Source organism: Elgaria multicarinata, chromosome 18, assembly GCF_023053635.1.
Source record: "Elgaria multicarinata webbii isolate HBS135686 ecotype San Diego chromosome 18, rElgMul1.1.pri, whole genome shotgun sequence".
In the NCBI taxonomy this organism is placed as follows: Eukaryota; Metazoa; Chordata; class Lepidosauria; order Squamata; family Anguidae; genus Elgaria; species Elgaria multicarinata.
In genome coordinates, this window is record NC_086188.1 from 9,702,119 (window position 1) to 9,727,720 (window position 25,602).

Genomic DNA, 25,602 nt, shown 5'->3' on the forward strand with positions numbered 1-25,602 from the left:
GAATTTGTACAGGTGGAGGTTTTCAAATCCTGGCAGAACCATGACATTACAAGCTGTAGTTGATGGAATTCCCATATTTCCTTCTGTTTCTGATGTATCAGTGCTTCCAACCACACACAAGAGGGAAGTCCAAGGTTTGAAGAAATTAAAAGAAAAATCTTTAGGAAAAACGTAAGTGGGCGGGATGTGTGCAGAGAAACCCAAAACAGCCTAGTGAGGACTAAGCATCCTTGGTGTCCATGGAATGCCAACTAACTTGGAAAGGGGAATGGAAAACGGAGTGGAAGGGTGAGTGAAATAGACTATTTGGAAAAGAGCATGGCTGGCTAGAATCTGAACTGGACCACTCCACGCTGCAACATTTTGTTACCACTCCCACTTGTTTCTACGCGAGTACTAAAAGAACAAGTGCCCTTGTGTCAAACATGTGGCCATCCCTGTGATCAGTGTGGTCCTTTGGGTAATGGGACGATGGCGTAAGAGTACTGTGCTTGGGTGCGTTCCAGAAAATCGGCTCCTGGCCTGCTTCGCTTAGTGGGACCGCTCAGCCGCCATGAGCCTGCACATTTGCGGCTGCTGCGTGTTGCCATTAATACTGCACACGGTTCCTGCTAGCATAATTACTTAGTGTAGCTTGAAAGGTCTGATCACCTACAGCTAAAATGACACTTTAATGGGGATTACAGTTTTCCAGCTCAAGTGTTCAGCAGCTTTAATTAAGCAGGAAAAGGCCAGATTGGTAGCAGAGACAACATCTCTCTCTGTTGGATGGCATTCTCCTCCTCTACTGAACTGTCTGTCTATCTGTCAGAACTGATGTACTGATTTGTTTTTTTTCCTGCTGCTGCTGCTGGCTTCTTTCTGAAACTGCTAGGTGACTTGGCTTTTCTCTCCACCTTTCCTTTTTCTTTTTTATACATTTAAATGTCTTTCCTCCTTAAATTAGGGATGTCTCCCAATTAAAGAAATCTTGGTCGATTAATTATGCTGGTTGTAACTGATAAGTTGATTACATCTGCATAAATTTGCAAGAGAATAAAGCCATAGCTTTGAAGCAAAATGCATTAATTCTGGGGATTTAAAGTAATGCTTTTGTGTGTTATAGCAGAGCAATTCTGAGAATGCCTCTTTCAAGAAGCATTCCCTCCCTGTGAGCAAAGGCAGGGACCAAGTTCTTTTTCTAAGGTGATTTTATAAGACTGTATTCAAAATCAGTAACCATTTTTAAGAAATGTGTTGCCCTGTTATTTGAGAGAGGGATGTTCAGTTGATTAAAAAATCGTATTTATTACATATTGTAAAATACAAATACATTTTGGTAAATTTTATTAGTACAGTAACATTTTACAACATGTTCCAATATATACAATTCATATTGTGACTAGTACTTCTACATAATGTTTTGGGGGAAACCCCTATAAATACTATATAATTGCTATCAATATACAATTTTCCACCTATTTAACCATTTAATACATCTAATATTTAAATCTCAGTCTTATTTCATTTGTCTTATATTTACCAATATCTAAATTTTATTTCTTACTTATAAACTCTAAAAGAGGTTTCCAGTTATTTAGGACAATTCCTATGCAATATTTCTATATATGCTGTTAATTTTACTATTTTTGCTATTTCCCATACTTTAAGTAACAAGCTTTCAAAAAATGGAAACCTAGTTATTTCTCCATGTGGTGGCTATTAATATTTGGGTTGCCTTAAATAACTTTCAAGCTAACAGAATTTTACTTTATACTACCTCTTTTACATATCCTAATAATACAAGTATAGTAGTATTCTGTAACTTTAATTGTGCTTACTATTTTTTCCAAAAATTGTACCAACTCATAAGGATTTTAGTAGATCTGTCAAATCAAATAACAACAACAACAACAGGACAAGGTCACAACTATTCTGTTAGTTATTGGCATCACATCAAAAAACTATACAGAAAACCTTCAGAAACTGGGCCTACCAAAATACATCCACATCAACATCCAGAAATCAGTCATACCCAAAACATGTTCAATAGTAAGGGAACTCCTGAATCAGTAAAAGGCAGCATGACTTGGCAAAGCCCATCTAGAAAAACTGCCACAAGCGAGAAAAGAGAAATAATAATATAGGAATCTTTCTTTTGTATACTGTTTCTTTATTTATTAGTGAACAGACTTGGCTTTTGATACAGTGAAGCCTTGAAGCAAACTTACACAGCCAACATTGTTGGACACATTGTGCCCACTCCATCTGAGTGAAGTCATGACTGCTGGCACTCCTTGGCACAATCCCTGCTGTGTTGCATCCCTATAGCCCCCTGAGTTTCAGGTCTCCTTCAAAGGCAGCTCCACATAAAGCACATTACAGTAGTCTAGCTAGAACCACTTTCTCTAGGTAGTGTCACAGCTGATATACCAAGCCAAGCATGTTAAAGGCCCTCCTAGCCACCATCACCACCTACGTTTCCACAAATAGTGCTAAAACAAAAAGAACCCCCAATCAGCTAATATTGTCCTTCAGGGGAAGTGGAACGCCATCCAGAACCAGCTGCACCCTCCTATGTAGATCAGCTGGTTTCTTTATTCATAGCACTTGTGCCTTGTCCGGGTAAAGCTTCCACTTGTTCACCCTCATCCATCTCCAAACCAACTCCATACACCCATTCATGAGTTGCACAACCTCCTTGGCTTCTGCAGGTGGAAAACAGAGGTAGACCTGCATGTCAACAACGTATTGCTGATACCGCAGTTCAAGCTCTTCCTTTTCTCACCATCTCTTCTCCGTCCTGTGCTAACAGCGTTTTCCAACCCATTGCCTTTAAATACTTTATCACTCTGCAGAAAGATGTTGCCTTCTCAGCATTTTCAATAGTTCCATAACTTCCAACATTTTTGATGAAAATTCAACATTGCAAGATAGGGGACAAACCTATTTATATGAACAAGCTTTCAAAGAGTTAGAACCCCATTTTGTTTATTACACATTTATCCTATGCATTTTGTGCACTGTCCTGTGTGTGTTACTTTTTTTTAACCTCAGAGCAGCTTATCATACTAAAAACAGTTTAAACCCATAATAAATGCCACAAAATATGATTCAAAGTATACACAGAAAATAAGGCTATAAAAATGAAAAGGGGAGAATGTTTATAACCAGTAACAAACAACATTCACTGCAGAACTACTTAACCCTGACTCCTCTTCAAGCTTTTTTATGCAGAAACCTTTTTCGCCCCTTGTGAAAAGTCTGCAAAATTGTACTCTGGCAGGCCTCCCTTGGGAGCAAATTCCAGAACTGCAAGGCTGCCTCTGGTCATGCCTCCCTATATGTCTTGCTAGATCATACATAGCGCAAAGACGATAATATTAGCAGGGCATGCCCAGCTAATCTTAAGGGTTATGTGAACTCCTACTGGTAGGAGCACTCCTTAAGAGCTGCTGGGCCCAGGTCGTAGAGGACTTTTGAGGTTACAACCAGTACCTTGAATTGTGTTTGCACATAATTGAAGGAGTCTTTGATGTTGACCCTTCCAGATGTTGGCTAAAGTTGCAGATTTCTTCAGTATGATTGGCCTCATCTTCTCTGTCTATCCAAGCCAGTTTCTGACTCCAGTTTCTCTCATATTAATTTTTATTTATCCTCTTTAAAATTAAAGTGTTTCATAATGCCTCCTGGGTGCCCTAATCTATGGGCCAGTGTGTGTTTAAATCTTGGCACATTTTATTTACTGATTTGGATTGCATTGGGGCATAAACCGAGCTAATCTAGAAATTCTAATTAGTACTTTACATCTTCAAAGCTTTATACAAACATTAGCTAATCTTATATTAATCACACTGAATTTTATACCGGCTTGCATATTCTCTGTTGTGTGCTGTGCATTACAACCTTTCACATTAATGGCCTGAGCTCTGGAAACACTATGATAGTCCTTGTGTGGGGGGGGGGATGGGGACCGGGGGGGGGGGGAGATTAATCAAATTATCCCCATCCCCTCTCTTTGACATTTTGAAATACTTAAAAAAAATTCCTCTTTTCATATGTACCTAAGTTGATTATAACAGATGTCCTAGGATTCCAGAGGTGTGTTTAGAGGGAATAGGACCCTCTCAATAGCTGTGCCCTGATTTTTGGAATGCCCTGCCATAGGGCTTTTGTCTGGCTCTTTCTCTTGTAGCATTCCATGGCAGACTGAAGACTTATTTATTCATTTTTCTGAAATATTTCTGAATTGCCCCATTGCTCAATGAAGTGCTCAAGGTCATCTACAGTAAAACCATAAACAAAATAAAATACAACTTTTTAAACAAAACAGCTGGAGTTCTGGGTATTTTAGGAACATAGGAAGCTGCCTTAAACTGAACAACCATTGGTCTATTTAGCCCAGTATTGTCGACACTGACTGGCAGCAGCTCTCCAGGATTTCAGGTAGGATTTTTTTCCAGCCCTACCTGGAGATCCAGGTGTCAAACCTGGGACCTTCTGCATGCAAAGCAGAAGCTCTACCCACTGAGCCACAGGGTTGCATCCATATTTTATTCTTCATGCATGTGTTGCTCTTTGAATGTTGTTGTGATTGACCTTAACTGCTGTTCAGCTTTTCTAGAGTTTTGAGTTGTAATTTTGGATACAAACTTGATTATTTTGTATTTTTGTCTGTGAGCAACTTTGAGTGCCTCATATGGGGGCAAAAGGTGGGGTGGTTTTAATAAGTAATATTAACAGTACAGTGGAGACAGTTTTCTGGTTCTTTAAATTCCAAGGCGTTTAATATATAGTTGCAGGTTCAAGGAGTATGGAATGGCTAAAATTCAGCTGTGCATGTATGACACTGGTTAGCTCTTCATCCCCCTTCCCTTTATCCATATATACCATGTCTTTACTGTGAAGATGTAGAGCCCTTTCTCTAATAGATTTTTAGCAAATTATCTGGAATGTACTGGAAGCTAATCAGGTTTCATTTTCCCTCACCACTTCAGGCATCTTATCAACTTTTCACATATCCAGTCCCTTAATACTGAGTTATCTGTCACTGCAAGGTTTTAACTTGTGAAGCTGCAGCAAGCATGCTCTAAGATGTGTTATGCGAATAGTACCTCCTGCAGCCCACGGTTTCTAGAAGAGTTTGGCACAAGATACCCTCATAGTTCCTTAGGCAGCAATAAGCATATTCATCTAGGCTCCCCCACCCCCTTCATTTTCAGTCTGGTATTTTGGATGGGCTTTCATTTCAGTTGACAAGGCAAAGGAATATCTGCCCCTCTTTCCTGCTTCATAATGTAGTCTCCTCTTCTAATAACATCAAACAGTCTGATTCCACCGTTAAAGGCAAATTAAGTTCTCCTGTATATCAAATTAGCTCTCTGAGGGTGGCATCGGCTTAGTTTCTTTTATGTTTAAGTCCTAGTTCTCTAATCTGTTTCTAATTCATTCTGTTCAGCAATTTTGCATTTCTGTTTTAGTGGGAGCAATGCTGATTAATTCCTTCTCATGACATCTATAGCTGCATCCTAGATTAAACCTGCTCTGATACAGAGCCTATCATTAAGCGTTAAATATTCTTGCAAGGCTACTTTAATTTGATTTAACATCAGTGGATCATTTAATACAGAGTCATTAATTCTCCATCTTGCGGCAAGGCCACATTCTGGTGATGCTTTTAATCAGAAGATTATTGTGGTATGATTTGGAAGGGATATGTTTCCTATATTATTATTATTATTTTGCTTTTCGAAACATTATGAAAGGTCAAGTTGCCAAGGAAACAAGCCAGAGAAAACATTACTAGTTCCTGACAATATTACATATCACTTTACATAGTGTGTGTCTGTGTGTGTGTGTGTGTGTAGAGAGAGAATACTGATTTAATGAGAAGCCTTATCCAAATAACCCTTAACATGTTTTCAGAATCCACTTGCCACTTTATTTCATTCATTCCATATGCAGACAGCAGATCCCTTGTTCATCCATTTGCCACACATTTAGTGGAAAGAACCCATTCTGCAGAGATGGATGTACTGTGGAAGCCTGTTTTGGAGCAGTCTTTTCTCCAGCTGAGTTCCATCCAGATATCAGTCAGCTGCACGAAGGCACTTCTGAAAGATTAATTTTAATTGACAACTAAAGGAACATGGGAAGAACCACCCAGCCACTCTCCTAAGCTGTGAGCTTCAAAACTCAGGGTCTGAGGTTGTCCATAGCAACCCAGTAGAACAGAAGTCCATCTAGTCCAGCATCTTCCTTCTTCGTACTGTATCCAACCATATGCTTCAAGCAAGCCTACAGGCAGGACTTGAAGACAATAGCCCTCTCCTTCAGCATCAGTAGTTGGCTTGCATGTCTGAATGAACAATCAAATGCCGGCAGACTCAACTTCCATACCAACTCTCATCATTGCAAACAGAAATGTTTTCAGTGAAGTTAGTTCACACATTCATTTGTGTTACCAAGTGATGAGAAAATTCACATGTGTTGGAAATGGCACAATTTGAGCAAGTTTGCATGAATGAATGGCCATTTTGAATATTCAGCTCCTGGCTGCAGCTTGGTGTGTCTTGCAAACCTGGATGGTGGAGGTTGCACAAGGGTTAAACAACCTTCACATAACCCAACAACAAACCATGAGTTATGCAGACGCCACTATTTTGATTGTGTGAACTGGGTATTTGAGTGTTTGAAGTAGCACTCTAATTCTTCATACCCAATTAGGTATTTTTTGCATAGAGACATCATTCTGTAGTGATCTTAATAGGTGAAGGAGAAAATAAATTACTTGTCCATGTTCAGTACTTAATAGCAGACTCTGAAGAGCCATTCAGAATTAATGCAGGAATTATTTCCCAAGTGTTATCTAGAAAGAGGGAAAGCAGCTCTCTTCCCAATAATTCATCCACCATTTTCTTAATACCACTATGGAAAATTACCTTCTAATGTTTCATTTCTAAAAACAAGCATTCCAGGGCTCAATTCTGCCTGAAAACTGTTCCTTCTAGCCCAGAATTCATGCTACCAGTAACAAATGTATATAGGTTATTCAATAGTAGCTGAGCATTCTACATATCCCATGGCAGAACATGGACAGTGAGAATAGGATCGGAGTTGATTCCTAGCTCAGAATAAACAAGGTGTGGGCAACTTTTGGTAGGGGTGGGGTCTGACTCTTCCCCCCTACCCCCAAGATAGATCACACTCCTGCCATTGAATTCAGTGGTGCAATGCTGGAAAAGAAATCGGCAACTATAAAATTAGCAGCCCTTACAAAAGCTTAAAAAGGACCAATTTACCAATCTGCCAACTTTTGGCTGCCATCGTACCAACTCACAAGGATGTGTTGCCCACTCCTAGGTTAAACCCTTAAACCTTCATTTTCCCTATGGGAATAACTTTTAGTTGAGCTGGTGTCAGAGCTAGCAGCCACCAAGCAACAGCTGGAAATCAGAGCCAGGAATTCCACTGATGTCTGGCAAAGTTCCACCCAGAACAGGAAGTTCTTCCTCATCAAGAGGAGACAAAGACCAGCCTGGCTAAGCAGAATCACTCTGGAGCCTAGGAACCTTTTACTCACTGCCTCTTGACCCTTTGGAGTCCTCCGAACCATCTTACCACAAGGGGCAAGAGTACAAAGATCCATGGCTTCCTGGTTCTAGTTTGGTCATCTTCTGACAGTAGGAACCATATTTGTAAACTTGCCAATTTTTAAGGAAGAGGGGGTTCTTAATCCACTTCTGCTTTTTTACCCAGCTTTTGTTCCCCACATTTCCTCAACATGCAGGAGATGGAATGGTAGGCTCTATAATTTTGTTCCAAATGTTGATGGCCTCACGTCAGTAACCTTACCACCTTGCCTTCATGTCCCATATAATGAATACAACCCTGCCAATCAAGACACTCTGTTTTATATCACTTATTACTAAATTGAAAATGGTGTTTTACTACAGCAATAAAGGGCTGGTACAGCACGACGTACATTTTTATACAACTCTATGAACTTTGTCATTGAAAACATTATAGCCTTGAATTTGAGAGCACAGTGGAAGGCTATATAATTTGATTACCTATATTAATCAACTAGAGTACAACATATAAAACCAGTAATGCATAAGTCTGACTGGAGCCAGATAACCCTCTTGTGCATCTTAGAAAGATTTATTTTCAGTAATATAATTCATTTGACATGAAAGTATCATAATTGCTGTTGCTAGGAAAGATTTTCCCCCCTTTTGGTTAGAGAGAAAAAAAGTCATGTTTTCAAGAGCAGCTTATTCTTTTAAATCTCTGCTTCTGAAAAGTGAGGGTGGGATGGAGAAATGGGCTTGTTGTTATAATTGTGACGGATTTTCATTAAGCTGCTGAGCTAACAAATTGGTCCACCTTGAATTATATTTCTGCTGCATGAATGAAAAAGTAATGGCAGAAGGGGGAATGGTGTAAAGATTCAGTGGTTTGTTTTGCTGTCAGGTGTTAGCCAGTACCCTTTTAGGAAGCATGCAGACATATTTGTGAATGGGAGTGGATGCAGGAGTGAGTGTTTTGAGAAGAGGGAGAAGAGATTGCTTCTTAATTAATAGGAAGGCTGGCCAATCAGCATTTTTGTGTACAACCTGAGATGGAATTCTAACTCACAAAGAAGGTAGGCCTCCAACACAATGATATGAAATAATGTTCCTCCTTCTCCATTGAATAACTTGCTTACTCAATACATCTTAGCTTGCTAGTCCTCTCAGTCCACTGTGCCCCTAGGCAGTAAATTCAGAACACCACCCACTTCTGCATCCACTTTCTTACTGTCCAAGGTAATTACTATACTCTTGTTTTATATGGTTATATATCCCAAGGTGAAATAGAAGACAACCATGAACATCTAATTGTCTTGGGGCTTTCCCTTTCGATTTGCTCCTGATGTACTCCTTGATTGCAGAAAGAAATTGGAAATGAAGAGTTATAGCACAGTTACTAGAGAATAACGCTGTGCAGCAAGTTCTGTAGTGTTTACATTTAAATATAGCTATGAATGTAACAGTATGAAGGTTCCAGAGGCTTCCTCTTTGGATTGATTTACAGATTCCCCTTTGGGGTCTTTCTTTAAGCATTCTGTTTTGGACTTCGCCATTAATGCCCTTTGTTATTTTGCTTTGAACAGTTACATTCAGTTCAAATAACTGAAATTCACACTGTTACTGAAATTTAATGCAGGACCTTGTGCAACATGGTTAAGAGCATCGTGATTATGAGCCCATGGTTAAGATCTCCAATTTAGCCATGAATGTACTAGGTGTAGAACATAAGAGTCATGCTGGATCAGACCAAGGGTCCCTAGCAGTCGGTATGTGGGCTCCGATTCAGATAGGGAAAGACATTTGGGCTTTCCTTCATACTGCAAAATGACTTGACCCAGCATGGTCATCTACCTATTTCCTCTTCCCGTACATGCACTGCACTCCTGGGCCCATTTCATCTTGTAAGATTTCACTCATTTGAATTAACAGATGGCACTCCAATAATATGCACGTGTTTTTGATAACATGAGTGAGGCCTGGGAAACTGGCAAGTTAGGAAGGCTTGTGCCCCAAATGTACACTAAGGGCTGCTTCATTTCATTCTGCTTTTTATTCATTTTCCTAAATTTCCCAGGAGCTCTGTATGGCTCATCAACCACAGTTTGGTCACCTCTGCTATATTTCTCTGTTTCTCTCTCTATCTTCTATATATCTCTATTCATCCATCCATTATCGAATCCACAGACTTTCTAACATTTGGGTTTTTTAGGTCTTTGGAGAATGGCAAAACCACCTGTCGTTGGTGTCACGTGAACCTTAAATTTTCAATTGAGTTAGAATCAGATCCCTCCCATTTCATTCCTCCCAATATTATTTTTATTAAAGCTCTTGAGGGTACAGGCCTACAGTTTACCAAAAAGCTGACACTCATCTTGCAAAATAGAGATGGCACTAGCTTTCTCAGTTGGTGGGTGCTTGTCAAAATTCTTGCCAAATGCAAGCCATGATTTTCAAGTTCTTGGATTTCACTCTCTCCCCTCACCCCCACCCCACTTTTTTTAAAAAAAAGTTGTTCAGCCTCCTAATATTTCTGCCTGAATTCTTTCACGACAGAAGCAAATGAAAATTACACCATGGTTTTTAGGTCTCTGTTCCCTGATTTTTGCTTGTCATGTCATGAACTTCTTCAGAGCAGTGAAATGGCAGCTCATCTCCCAGAGAGCTCCAGACAGATTTCGAAAGTTGTCTTGTTAACAGCTTGTCAGAAACCTACATTTCAGTCTCACTGAGTTTATATCATGCACACGCGCGCGCACATGCACACACACACACCCAAGGAAAAAAAAACAGTCACTGGAAATTATGATTTTTACAGGTTCTGACATTTTTCTAAAGAACTGAAATGCTCAAGGCTGCTCCCTTTGCGCTCACCCCCCCCCCCGCCTCCCTTAACAGGCTGTGCTGTTTGGGGTAATATTCTGCGTTTGCAGCAACTGAAAATCAGAGCAACATTCAGTTTTCTTCCCTTTAAACATGTTCTTTGAATTATTTAAGGTGTTTTGATGTAGGCTAGAATTTGTAACAAAGTCCTCCAGCTTTTATCCTAACAAAAAATCAAAAAGGTTGAGTGTTTCCCCCCCCCCCCTCTGTTGCTTTCCCTCCCCCCCCCTCCTCACACCACCTCTTTCCTCCTCATTTTCCTCCCTCCTCTTTCTGCTTTTAATAGATCCTAGGTTAAGGCATCAGGGGACTTCCTTTTATGTTGTACAGCATGAAATGACTTAGTCAGGGCATTCCTGATTAATTTATGAAGACTAAGGAAAAGAGAAGAGAAAAAGGGGTTGGAGGGGGATTGGGGAATACAGCTGTCCTTTGGGAATTGACCCCGAGCTATAGCAGATCAACTCGCTTTTTGTGGAATGAAAAGAGACTTTTAAATAGTTTTTTTTAAAAAAAATTGGCTCCTTGAGCCGCAGAGGTAGCATAGCCTATTACAAGTAGGCAGGTTTAGGGTCTAGGAGGGAGGAAGGGGAGAATTACAGAATCCAAGAAGCCAGTTCCTGAGGTAATGCCGGGGCCCTTTTGTTGTTAAAACTGAGGCAGACTGAAGGATTAACGTGCGGAGACAACCTCATTTTCATCACATAAGCGCACAAACACTTCCCTTGCTGAGCTTGCAGATGACAGCTGTTGGTCACTTAACAAAATGGCTTCCACCACAGGGGCCCCCCTCAGACCAGCCTCCCCCAACCGTATGATGCATCATTGCCCCTCAAAATTAGTTATAGTGCTCGGGGCTATCCTCCTCGGTTGCCACCATTAAGACTCTCTCCTTGCTGTGCTTCCCCTGTGCAGAGAGAGAAAGATGGGGAGAGACAGAGAAGGGTGGGCCGGGGGTGGGAGCTCAGTGTGTACATGTGTAGTGCTTATGACCTCCCTCTCTCAGCCAAATGCTGAGAAAAGACAAAAATTGGGGGGAGAGAAGGAAATTGCTGCCCCGAGGCTCAGTCTGTTTCTTACAGCTCTACTCCCCCCCCCACAACCCTCTGCCCCCCTCAGCATTCAGTTGCCTGAGCTGGTCTAGCCACAGGGAGGCCCTGGACTCATTTCATCAAGCTGTCAAAGAGCTAGTGGAGCTAAGAGGACTCTCTCCTGCCTAGGGCAAGTTCAAGTCAACATTCGATTTCCTCCCCCCTTTTCCCCCTTCCTTTCTATCTTCTTTTCTCTCCCCCGCCCGGAACCTCTTGGCCAGTTTCTGTGCTTCTCCCTGAGCTGCAACAGCTCACAGTTTCTTGCCAGCAGGATCAGACTCAAGGGACCTTATAAAGGACACAGTGGCAAAATTGCTGCAATAAATCAGTACCCCCTCCGACACTTGGCGGTAGCTTAATGTTTTGGCAGTTTCTCTTTTGTGCGTAAGCCTCAAGTCCCATTAGCAGGCTTTTCTGTCAGCTTGGCTCATGATAAAGCTCCCTCTTCGCATCTTTTTAAGCAACACCCTGTGGACTTTAGTATGGTGACAAACCTGAAAGAGGGCGGCGATGGGGGGGGGGGACATACACAACACACCCTGTAAACACAGAACCTCATTTACACCAAGCCCACACCAACAGTGCCACCAGCAAATTATTGTCCAGAAGTGATTTCTAGGCCTCAAAACCAGATTAGTCCCAAACCCTTCAACTGTAGAAAATGTTTTCTGAGAAAATGCAACGTGCCTTTCCCTCACAAAAAACGCAACTAGCCCTCATGCACATTGCTTCGTTTGCAAAAAGGAGAGGTGTACCGCTCAAACCTGCCTGAATGTTGTGAAGGGACTGTAGAATAACTCGTGCTTTATAAAAAGAAGGTTTTGGTTTCTATCTCCAATTAAAATTATCAGGGAGTCAGCAATGGGAAACACCTCTGCTGGAGACCATAAAAAACCACACCACTCAGTCTAAGGAATAAGGCAGTTTCCTTCTGCAGCAGAAGATCAATCACCTAATTCCAGATTTGTGGGAGCTGGGACTCTGTACATGTTACAAACCCATTCTTCATTGTTGTTACTGTCTCATGGCTGCACTTTGGTACAAATTAAGCCTTACCCACACACATCTGGGAAGAGATTCTGTGCAGGTTTGAGTCTGATGTTTCATTTTGTTTTCAGAAACAAAATGAAACAAAATGGACCACAAAATGCACCAAGCCATGACCAAGCCATTCGTAGTTCGTAGGCAGTTCAGTTGTAGCTCCTGAAGAAAAATATGCCTCTGTTTTCTTTATATCCCGCCTTTTTTCCTCCAAGGAACCCAAGGCAGAGTACATAATCATTCTCCTCCTCTCCAAATTTATCCTCACAACAACCACCACCCTGTGAGGTAGGTTGGGCTGAGAGTCTGTGACTGGCCCAAAGACACCCAGTGAGTTTCCATGGCCAAGTGGGGACTAGAACCCGGCTCTCCTGACACCCAGTCCAACACTTGAACTACGACACCACACTGGCTTTTAGAACTGGGTGGGGGGAACTGCACAAAAGCCAGAAAACCACTGAACGATTGGTGCTTGGAGGATCTTTCGACATTTAAGATCTTTCCAACTCAAGGGGTATCATGATTACCTGTTCCAGTAGTCAGAGGTTCATTTAAGCTCTGACTTTGAGTAATGGTTGTGGGTTTTAGGGACTCTCCCCCACCGCCTGTAGACTTGTCTTCTGACTCCATAATGTCCATTAGCTGTTGCTTGCTGCTGTAGGCATTGCTCAGCACATCATGAGCTACAAATGCACAGGTGTAGTCTGCCCTGCTTTCATTTCCCCCCACCCTCTGAGAAACCACAGCTCCATTTGAATGATCTCCAATTAAGAGGCAGTTTGGGTGCCAGTCTTTCAGGTAGTTCCAAGATGCTTCTACTTAAATATTATATTTAATATGCTTATATTTTAGGCATACATATTAAAACCTTATACTTCTGTAACCCTTAGTTGGCATCTGAGGGGCCATAACATGGTGAGGATTTGCCTCCAACCCTCAAGGCCATACACAATCTGATTTCACTGCAATAGTAACTTTGCAGGGGATTTTGTGATGTGGAAGGGATTGACCATTTAAGTCAAATCTATCCAGGGTTCAAACACAGCCCTTCGCCTGTCAAAATAACAGTCAGATAACTCTCAAAATATAGTTTGTATGCTTTGTTATTGTCATTTGCAAAAACAGCTATTGGTTGTGTCTACTTGGCATCAACACTAGCAAGCATGTAGCCATTTTTCTGTAAATCCAGCCAGTGTTGATAAACTTTAACTATTAGAGGGATATATTTGTTATTCTTCAGTAATATGCCAACTTAATAAATAATTAGCAAATCCTTAGGTACTCCTTGGACTGGGCAGTATGAGACTTCAAACAGTTTCAAACTGGCTTACGTTTTGCTCCTATAGACATTTTCTTAGACACAATTGCCTGTACATCTAGAAGGTCAGCACAACATAGTGGAAACCCCCCAGCAACATTTAATAATTAGAGACAGCTTAAAATTAGGTTCAAATCAAGGACATTCTTGATTATCAAAGACGCTTGGGAACTATGATGAGTGGAGCAACCAAAACGTTAACCCTAAAATTGAAGCTGTTTTCCCACTTGGCATTTTACATTTCATGTGCCTGTAATTTTCTACTGCAAAACCCACTTAATTAATTTTATTAAATTTGTAGACCACTCTATAACAGAGCTCAGGATAATTCATAATACGATTAAAATGAATCAAACCATGGAATCAATAAAACACCCCTAACTACAAAAAATAAACAATGCTCGCAAGGATTAAAAGGTGATTATCCAAATTAAAATATAACTCAATGAAAAAAATCATGTGAAAACTTACATTGACTTGAATGTATATTTGATTTTAAAATGACCCCCTTCAGGTTTCGGTCTTGCATTGACACCATTTGCACATGCTCACAACTAACAGAAGAGAATCTCAAAGCCCTTCCTAGAGTCCTATGGAAGCACCTAAGGGATGAACCACTTCATTTGCAAATCTCTTCTGAACTAAGGTTCAATCCAAAGTATGGCCTAGAACTCTTTCTCTCTTCGCAGAATCTCATTACTAGTGCATGCTGGGGGATATATCAGTGGTTGGTGGCAGATGAAGCCAACACCACAAACTCTTGTTTATTTGGGATTTATTTTATTTCTTTTCTTTTTTAAGCTTACTTTCCCCTGGCAGCTTTCAGGCTTAAACCTGTCAGTGCCCCCAAACTGTTTTTACAAAAAAAATGTGGGGCAATTAGGATCTGCTTTGCAAACATTCTTGGCGGAATTAAGAGGCAATTGGCACAACTCTGCCAGTAATCCCTTTACAAGCCTTTATGAACACAACACAATAGGCTGTTTACAGATTTACTTATAGACCAGTAGTGTTAACAGGGCTGTAGGAAAATTCAGGTAATTGAGGCTTTTGTCTTTCAATGAGCCCCCATAGCTGTCAACGGTTGCCATTCCTCACATTTCTTTAACTGTGTATTTTGACAAGAGCTTTTGTCCCATTGACAACAGCAGCGTGGGAGGTGAAGATGTAGAGAGCTTTCTCTTCTCCCCACCCCCACCTTTTAAATTCCTCCATGGTTGACATTCTGTAGGGAAAGCCTTGTGTGTGTTAACTTGTTGCATGACTAAAACCAGAAAAACTTTGCCTCTTTAAAAATTATTTTTGATGGTCCTGCTTCTTCATTTAGAAATGGCCAAATGCACTTCTGAGTGCAAATGAAGAAGCTGATTCGCCAAATCAGAACTTGGCAGGCAGGGCTAGTGGCAGTCATCAGCCCCCCACCCCTTCCTTCCCTACTTGTTGCTGGTGTTCTCCATCTCCTCCTCACCCACAGCCACCTTCTCCATTTCACCCACTTGCTGTTGCCATCTCTACCACCATTTCCACTGTCACCTCTCTCCTTCTAAAATGTTTCTGAGGAGGCAGCAGCACTTTTGAATGGGAGCTGAGCTAGTGCTTGGCTCTGCTCTGTCGCTGCCGACTGCCGTCTTGAATTACCCCAAATGGAATGCCTGACACATCCTGCAAATGGAATGGCTGAGAGGAGCATGGTATTGAGAGGCTGAGTAGCTGTTGCATCAGCCCCACCAAGTTGATCCAGGCTGGTTGGCAGTGGTGACTTCAGTACACTCTAGCAAATGCTTACCTTTAAGATAGAAATGTAATCCCTTATCTATAACCTTAACTAAAAATTATAGTTAAAACTGAACTGGCAATTTTGCTTCCCTTGTTTTGAAAAAAGGATTACCTTTTCTTTTTTAATTTTTTGAGATGGATCTTGGGAAATTTCTGTTTGCTGGTATTGAAAACTTCCCGTTTCATACTTGATGAAAATTCATTAAAAACCTCCCCAAATTTGTGCAGTCATTTTTTGTTTGTTTGTTTTACTCACTACCTTTTGGAAAATCACAAATCCTATAAAATTCTTTGACGTTTGCTACCTGTAGATAAGCTGCATCTATGCCAAGAAGTATATCTATATATCTTTAATTTTTTTCTGGGAAGTTGTTAGAGTGTTTTCCTCTTTCTGCATAAATAAGAACAGCTATTTATATATAATGGAAAAGTTGCTGACACCTGAAGAATTCTTATGTGTCCTGTTTTAGATGCGTGTTTAATGTGAAAGGCCACACTTGTGAGTGTCACCACAATGTCTTTAAACTGAGATGTCCATTTGAAGGTGGTGGTGGTGGAAGACAATAATTTGTTCTATTCGCTTGACAAGGAATTCATGTTTAGAGTGTCCTAAAAAGAGGAAGAAGTGAAACCTTCTAAGGATTATGGGAGGGGTGGGCAGCTTGTGATATTCCAGATGTTTTGGCCTACAACTCCCACCATAACTAATGGCAAAGGATGCTGGGAATTGTAGGCCAAAACATCTGGGGGGCGATAAATCACCCACCCCTGGGTTCTGGGATAGCTTCACACCAAAGGAAACTCAGGACTAATTACTCCTGCACTAAACTGTAATCTCCAAACAGCACAGAATTCAACTACTTAATTTGGGAGCTGATCAAATCCCTGTTAGTGTTACTTGCATTACAAGATATACATATTATTTATTTATTACATTTATTACGTATACATGGATGCTCTTAGACAGTACCACAAATTTCCTTCCTTTTAATCGCAGTAAGGGATGCTCCAGATTTTTTTATTAATCAACACTGATCATAAGAATAGTTAACAGTCTGCATGCTAGTTCACTGCAAAAACATGCCTTCAGATGACTCTGGAAGTACAAAGAGTGAAACTGACACAGATAACCACTGGTAGGTTTTACTCAGAAATTGACAGTCTTTCGGTCCCTTTTGATGGAATTAGGCATCTAGAATAGTACTCAGAAAAGAACCAGTATAATTGTGAAAGATCAGGTCTCTTTGCCACAAGTTGCTAGTGCTTTGATGGTGCAAAATCCATATCAACTCCTTATCTCTGTTTAAAAAATTGTAACTTGAGAAACAGCCCTCAGTGGGCATCTGACAACAAGTGCTGCAATGCATTCTTCAGAGAAGATATGATTCCCTGTTTAATGTAGGACCCCCTGCTGTTTGGAGGTCATTTTCTATCCATACAGAGGGACCAAATAGCTTCATTTTTATTTTGCAATGGTAATACTTTCTTATCGCCAGCTAGTGAGATCTATGCATCCCTAAACATTCCCAAGGTGTCATTATCCTGCCAATATGTACACCTGAAAACAGAAACATTTCATTTTCAAAGTCAGCAAGTGTGTTCAATATAAAAAACTACTTAAGTACACTTTTCCTAACTCCTCCTTGACTTCATAACTTTTTTCATCTAGAAATATTTTCAGAACTTTAATGTAAGATTTTAACTGCATGAAAGCAATTTCAGTTTAAATCAAGGAATGTAGCTCCTTCCCACAGAGTAAAGAGAATCCAAGCAGTTAGCTGGGCTCAGACGAACTGTCTGAAGGAGATACTTAAGTTATGTTGCTTAAGCTAAGCAGGTCTGGGCTTGGCTAGTGACAAGATGGGAGACTGTCTAGGAATATCTTCTTGGAGGGAAAGCAGGATAGAAATGTAATCAACCAAATTTTAAATATGTGTTTTTTCTAATCATTCGTGTTCTCTGTCTTTCTATTTTTGCATCCCAAATATTTATAAAATATAATAGTTCATTGATAAATTTATATCCTATCCTTCCCAAAAGTCAGTGCAGTTAATATCTATCTACTGGATCAACACTATCTATATGCTTGAAAATACTTTCAATGCTTGGTTAGGCTAGGTTTGCATTTGTCTGAAGCCATGCTGATCCATCTTCAGCAGGTCTTCTTCTTGAATATGCAGATCATGCTGGAGATCCACTAACACAAACTGCATGCAAATAAATGTTTATGTTGTTGTAGTTCCTTCTGTGAAGCCCTCAATGCTGATAAAGTTTTGAGATATATTGTATAACATATGTGTGCAATTTCTGCACCTATTTATAACTGAGTCTTTCTCTTTCTTTTTAATCTACAGTGTGACAGCGAGAGTGACATTGATGATAAGGTAAGGCCAAACATCCATTCCTTTTTCTTTCTTTTTTTAATCTTCTGGCCTCCCAAAGCTTGAAAAGTAAGAGGAAACACAAAATGAAATAATATTTTCCATCTGCTTTGATATCGTGTTTTAGAAGTATTAATTGCTGGACCTTAAATGATTTGGTTAAGCTACACGAGATGTCTTTCACCTTGGACTTAGCTTTGCACATAAACACAACAGGACTTGCTGTTGCTACCGTGATCCATCTCTTGATTAATGTGCCCTGATCAGAGGAGTACTCAAGTACTATGCTAGTGCTCCTATCATCTTATTTTGGAGAGAGACTTCGCTCAGTAACTGCTTGAAAGGCAATATTTTATTTATAATGACTTTTGAACCTGTCAGTTTTGTAATGGGCTTAGAAGATGGACAACCGGTAACCTATCTTTGCAGATGATGCTGTAACTGTCAGGGTATATTTTGGCTTTGTGCATACATATCTATCATGCAGCAATGATTTTTCTGACCTTTTTGCTTGATACACACATTAGTCATTGGGAGATTACAGTCAGATGTTTGCGATGGAGGGAGATGCATGTATGGATTCTTGTTTTAACCCAGTGACCTCCACTAGCATACAAACCCTTCCCCTATGGAAGAGGCAAGCTTAATTAACACCACTTAACTCTAAAGCACTCCCACTGAGTGTAATGGGACTGATCGCTATATTGCATTGTGAACTACAGGCTAAGATTGTATTAAAATAAAATTGTATGGTTTGTACATAACCTTCAAGTTCATCAGATATCAGTCTTTGGTTCTGTCTTCAGATGGGCCCTAGCTGACATTACTGTGGATCCAGTTCAGACCCCAATGCAATTGTTCCCTGAATAGCTATTGTCCTTTGTTGTGGAACCCATGTGGATTGGTTGTGTGTGATGTGTAACTGAACCCAAACAGTATGTTATATTCAGTAGCATCTCAGGCTGTAGTACTGATGTGTAAGCAGTATGTTAGTGCAGGGGTGTGGCATCTCACTCCTTGAGCCAAATCCAACCCTCTGGGGATCCCCTGGCCCCATCCCCATTCGCCCAACTGCCAATCATTTGTGAGCTCCCTGACTTTTGTGCCCTGATTCCCTGACTTTTCCCCATTCTAAAAGTTTGAAATGCCTCTAAAGCTTTGTTACTGGGAGTAAGAACTTTAAACTAAAGCATGCTGGTAATTTGGTCCACCTAATTTTGCCTTTGGCTTCACCCGCCACTAGAATATGGCCCCCGAGAGCTTCTCCAGAATTGAATTTAGCCCTCGGGATAAAAGAGGTACAACACCCCTGCATTCTTGTGTGTGTACCAGTACAGGTACAGTTGGAGGTAAAACTCCACAGGGCTTTTTCATGGCTCCGTTTATCCCTGATACTTCATAGAAGTTTCAGCATTCACTTCTCAAGTATATGAGAGGAAGAAAGGTTATGCTGTAATAGATCTCTCACACTTTAAGAAAGGGTGAAAAATATTGTAAATAAATAAATACATGTTAGTATCACCTTGTGTAAGTTGTTGTTGTTTTTTTGGTTAAGCCAAGGATGGGCTGCCTGCAAATTCCACGGTTCTTTTGAGTGCTGGTTCATATTCTTAAATAAATTGAGTGCATTCCAGAGAAAGTTGGGCTGATTCAAATTCCAGGTGATTTTGTTGTTGTTGTTAGTGGTGCTTAAACACATAGTTAAAAGCATTTTAAACCCATTGATTTCAGTGTGATTTAAGAATTCTTAATTTTCCATGGACCATGCCCCATCTTACTTGTTGCCGGTGCTACAGACATCATTTTGAATGCGTGATGGCGAAAGCTCTGTGGAATCCTGAATCCTGTATAAGTTGTCTGCAACAAAGTTAAGCAGTAGTAAAGGTAGAGGTATCAATGTTTTGAAATACAAATGATGACGGAAGAGAGAATGTGGAAATTTCCAAATTTAGTTTTAGGTTGCTGTTTGGCTTCTAGATTTATAAATACAAAAACAAAAAACAATTCAACTTGACGTTTGCTGAAACCACAGGAGGTAATCGCACCACAAATTCAAGAAGATATGCAGAAAGCCTACTCTAATAAAGCAGATCTTCATCCCCACATCTGTTAAAATCAGAAAAGTGTGCCTTGCCATTCAGCCTTCCACTGCCTTCTCTTAAAAGTCTTGTTGAATGTGTAAATTTGCCCCCAATAAAACCAGAACTGTGTTTTGACACACAAGCCGTGAGAACGAAGGCTGCATTAAGCAGCAATGCCCTGTTCTGTAGCATGTGCTGGTATTTATTTTATATTTTGGGCTTCATAATCAAGTCAAAAGGATTGCTGCCTCTAATGCTCAGCAAAGCAGGAAGGGGTGCTGGTGGACCCCTGTTCACCTGGTGCAGGTGTAATCATGCTACACCTGTGTGAAGGGTTACACCATATCCTGCTTTGTTGATCCCTGGTCCACAGCTGGTTGGCTACTGTGTGAACAGAGTGCTGGACTAGATGGACACTCAGTCTGATCCAGCAGAGCTCTTCTTATGTTTGTATGTTCTTATGTTATTGTATCAATTAAACTATTAGGATGTCCAATGTCTGGAGTGGGCACAAAAAACCCCACCATCACCACTTCCCAGCAATGGTGCCTGAACTCTCCCCTTGTTTGTTTTTCCTTTCCTTTATTTATTTTAATTATATATCACTTTTCTTTTAACATATCCTACAAGGTTGTCAGTAAAGGCCACTGCAGTTTGGGGTCTTGCTTCCTATCTTAATCTGCCTGTGTGTTGAGATCATCAAATGAGGCTCTCCCCCAGATTCCCCCTGCCATTTCAAGCAAGGTAGATGCCATCCGGAGACAGGGCCTCCTCAGTGATAGCACCCCATTAGTGGAACTCTCTCAATAGAGAACTTCACCTGGAGCCCACTTTACTATCTTTAACATATGAGGCAAAACGCACCAGATTTGAGTTTTGGCTCTTTAATGCACTGCTTTTAATACATCGGCTTTCATTGTTTGTGCTTTTTTTATTTAGGCTGTCTTAACTTCATTGTGTAATTCTACTGTGAACTCTTCTGGAAGCCATTGGTTGAAGGCCAGTATAGAAATGCTTAAAACAAATAGAAATGCAGTATTGAGGTGCTTAAAATAAATAAAAGTTCCGTGTAATGCAATAAAAACATAATAAGAAATTTGTTTTACACAGCAGCAGCAACAAGAGATGAAGTCTAAATAAACAGCATCCAGCATTAGTCACCCATTAAAAGCCATGGAGAATGAAATGGTCTTAACCTGTCATTTAAATGATAAATGTTGGTGTCTGCCAAATACCTTCGTGGATGCTTGGCAGTCATGGCAAAAGACAGCAAGATTTGGTGTGCCACACAAGTGGCTGATCTGGTGGAGTTAAAGTTTGTTCAGTGAAATGCTTCCTCTGTTTTTATGTCTCTCCATATTGTTCTTCACACTGTATATTTCAGATTTCTATCTGCCCTGTCTAGACTCATGTTATCAGAGGGCGGCATTACACGGGCGAACATGGTGGAACTCAATTCCCTCGTATTATTTCTGACGCGGGAATCACAGTATTTCTCGCATTTGCCCAATCAAAGAAGGCAAAAAAGCAATCATTTAGAAAAACTACTTAAAAGATCTGCCAGTCAATGCTCAGATGAAGTTGTAAGTGACATGTAGTTTTAGTATACAGCTATGCTATTAATGATTATCTAAATTACACTGGGTAGGCACGGCTAGCAGCATTACATTTGAGACTGACGTTTGTTAGATTAGGTTTGACTTCACCTTGTAGTGAAGAAATTGAAATCTGAACAACATTGATTAGCTTTCAGAATGCGGGATCTGAGGTTACCTTCAGAGGAAGCTGCATTGCACAGGGCTAGTAACCTAACTGTCCGTCTCAGCAAAGGGAAGAATATTATATCTCTCTGTACAAATAATATTTGAGAGAGAGACCAAGGGAGAGAAAGAGAGGTTGTCATACTTCCTTTCAACTTATGTACTAACCACATTGAGCCTTTGCAAAAAGAGAGAAAGAGAGAAAGAGAGAGGGAGGGGGAGCACGCCTCTGTGTCTTTTCTCCGTATTTCTTCCTTGATCTGTAAAGACATGAAGCGAGGCATCAGTTTCATTAAGTAGATCTCTGCCTCTAAACAGGACTATATTTCATGGCAGCCAAGACAAATGCATCCCTTGCATCACTGTACACCAAAGGCGAAGGAACTGTCTTCCTAGTGCATCTAGCGTTTCTGCTGAGCTTTAGCCTCAATTCCTGGATGCAGGCATGTGTTGGCAGGTGTTACTAATGTGTCACATCAGGTGTGCCTGCCCTAGGCCACATGCTGTGCTTTCTTTGTACATGGGGACCATAGAAAAATAACATCTGTGAGACCGAAACTCGATGTTTACAAAAGAAGGCCAATGCAGGCTTGGAGATACTTGATGTCTCAGGGCCCATTACACATCACAGTCAACCCATTGCACGATTCTACTTCTCCTCAGAGTGCCTCCTGTCTTTTCTTAGTCCAGAATAATAAAATCTGGGGTGGATGAGTCCACAAGCATTCATGGTACCTTGGAATACTAGCCAGGATCAGATAATGGACTCATAATTACAGTACTAAGGTTTTACTCCACCTGACCATCAGTGTCAAATCTCCTTCACAGATGTACACTTAAATGCCATCCCCCCATTTTTTTTATTTAAGGGGGGAAGGAATAACAGAGGGGGAAAACAGCTGGGCATTCTTGCTTTTGAGAGACTCCTAGTATCCTCACAGAGTTAATATTCACAAGGTCGGTAACAAAATCCTGGGTGTATTTTTGTTTTATCTTGTGTTTCTTGAAGGCTATGGACTATGATGCCTGCTACCACTGTGCTGAATAGTTTGAACTGTAGGATCTTTCCTTTTACATTTGGTTTGTTTCTTTAGAGGCAGAAAAAGACAGGGACCCCAATATATATTAGACTGTCTTCCACAGTGAGCAGCAGTGGTGGTGGCATTACTCTGACGGCCCATAAACATTGCTACTGAAAATATATACTTCCTTTACTAGCTACAACAGCATTAACAGATAGCAATTACCCTTCATTTTCAGGAACTATAAAGTCTCCATTAATTCAAGATTTATGTAGTTATAGCATTTAGCACAGGAATAACACCACAGAGAATTGGTTTATACACATGTAATGAGAGAGCTTATGGCATACTTTAGTGAACATTAACATAATAGAGTAATATAAACCATCAACAGTTCCTCTTATTGTCTCTTACCTGCTTTAGCGTTCCGATGAAAAGTGGCGAGCAGCTTGGTAATGTGCTCTGTTAAATGGCATTCTGCAAAAAGCCAAAAGTCAAGTTGCGTAAAACAAGGGAATGACTAATTCCTTCCCATCATTATTCCAAAATGTTGCTGAGACTTTTGCTAATAACAATGTTTGGAACAGTATTAACTATGAAATGTGGGGTGGGGGAGGGGAAGAGCCTATTACCTTCTTTCAAAGTAACTCTAAGATTCGTGCTTTTTCATTCTTGTGCTCCCAACTGCTGCGAGTGAAATTACGGGTTGTCAGTTTAATTGTATGGACCTAGAGCATAAGCCAGCTCTACAAATCAAGGGTTAGATATCAGGCGTTTCTTCATTTACTAAATAAGACATTGAGGAGAGAAGGGTAGGGGTGCAAATGACATTGTGTTTCTAAGTTAATTAAATGTTCGCTGTGTATTTATGCTGTGGTTCAATTTTGTGTTCTAATGATGGCAGGAGAAAGCTTAAAACCTCAAGTAGCTAAGATCTGGAGCTGGAAAGAAAAATGGGAGTGGATTTTGCACAGTGCTTTCCATGGAAGACGAGACTTACAATTTTCTTCATAGCATAGTCGTGGTTGCAGGGATAGGCAATTTAAGGCCTTCCAAATGGTTTGGCCTGTGACTCCCATGATCCCTCGCCATTGGCTATACTGGCTAGAGCTGATGGGAGTTGTGAGCCAAAACATCTGGAGGGCCACAAGTTGCCCAACCCTGGATTAGAGTCTGCATCACGTCTCATTCAGGTGTGTTTGGTCATAGACTTTGGCGGTCATTTTTGAAGTTCTATGTTAGAAGAGGCATTCCCTCCTTCTTAGAAGAGGAATGCTTCTTCTAAGATGATACATGCCTCATCTAAAAATGTATGGATGCAGAAAACTGCCTTATACTGAGGAAGGGCCAAACAAACATGAAGTTAAATATTTTGGACTGTTGTGTCATGCGAACCAACTCATAGACTTGGTGCAAACAATACAACAGCCTGCTATTTAAACAAACCATGGTTAAATTAGTGAGATAGAGTGGCCATGCTAAGTCCCAAATGCTCCCCTACTCCCATTGTGATAAACAATCCAGGGATGCTTCATTCTTGGGACATTTAGCATGATGTGGAAACCCAGTATTGTAGATTGCTGGTGGAGGAACAACCCAGACTTGGAACCTACAAAGCACCATGCGAGCATTTATGAGCCAGTATGGTCAGTCCCTAGCAACCCATAGTTTGTTTAACTTTGGGTTGTTGTGTTGTCCAAACCAGGCTATAGATAATTCATCTATCTAGCTTGAAATTGTCTACACTGACTGGCAGCAGCCCTCCAGGGTTTTAGACAGCCATATTTCCCAGCCCTATTTGGACATGTCAACAGCTGAAACTGGAACTTTCTACGTGGAAAGGACTGAACTACTGAACTACAAGAGAAAGAACAGAGGAATTTTTAAAGAATTGTCTTTTTCTCGTATTCAGATATTGTAGATTTGATTGATTCATCAATTAATTGGCTAAAACTTACGAGTAATGTTCTAAAATGTCTTTAATTGTGTAACCACTCAACTTTAAACCATTCTCTAGGCCATGAGCTGCCAGTGCTCCTTTAGGGTAACATGGAAGAACCTTTATCTTATAGAAAATGATTGTTTCCCCCAGTGGCCCAGCCTCCCTATTAAATTCCAAACACAATTATTTTGCTCATCAAAAGCAAGCTTCAGGCATCTTTTCCTTTCACAGCCTTGCAATTCTTCTTCCTTTATCTTGTAACTTCCCCTCTGTCATCTTTGAAATCCAAACCTTATGATACCAGCTGCCATTGACACAAGAATGAGCTACGGGGTACATGACCTGCCTTGCATGCAAAAGGTCTCAGGTTCGAGCCCTGTCATCTCCATGTAGAACTGGAAAAGACTCCTATCTGAAAACCTGGAGAACCACAGCCAGTCAAAATACTGAGCTAGATGGTCCAGTGGACTACTGACTTGGTTTAAGGCACTTTCCAATGTTTCACGATCAGACGGTGCCCTAAAGACACCATTTCCCCAGTTGTCACATTTGTGCTTGAAGAGTAAAGTGCACACCTTCCAGGCACCTTGGTAAGCATTTCCTGTTCTCTGATTTCTCTAACTCTGCAATAATGTATGTATGGCTTCAGTGTCTTTATTGCCACACAAAGGAAGAAATCACACACTGTTAAGGTATGTGATCCTCCTGAATAGAGCAGACTTGCTGGCTCCTAAAGATTAAAAAGTTGAGAAGCCAG

The 25,602-nt window shown here is 40.6% G+C and overlaps 1 protein-coding gene across 13 annotated transcripts in view; it reads left to right on the plus strand.

The window, feature by feature from the left end:
• The window catches only part of FBRSL1 (fibrosin like 1), a 721,580-nt gene that overhangs the window by 452,726 nt on the left and 243,252 nt on the right, over positions 1-25,602 (plus strand). For all 13 annotated transcript variants that reach the window (XM_063144094.1, XM_063144088.1, XM_063144096.1 and 10 more), the window contains exon 5: positions 18,014-18,043. In XM_063144094.1, coding sequence (XP_063000164.1) covers positions 18,014-18,043 — 30 coding nt within the window. The remainder of the gene's footprint in view (positions 1-18,013; positions 18,044-25,602) is intronic.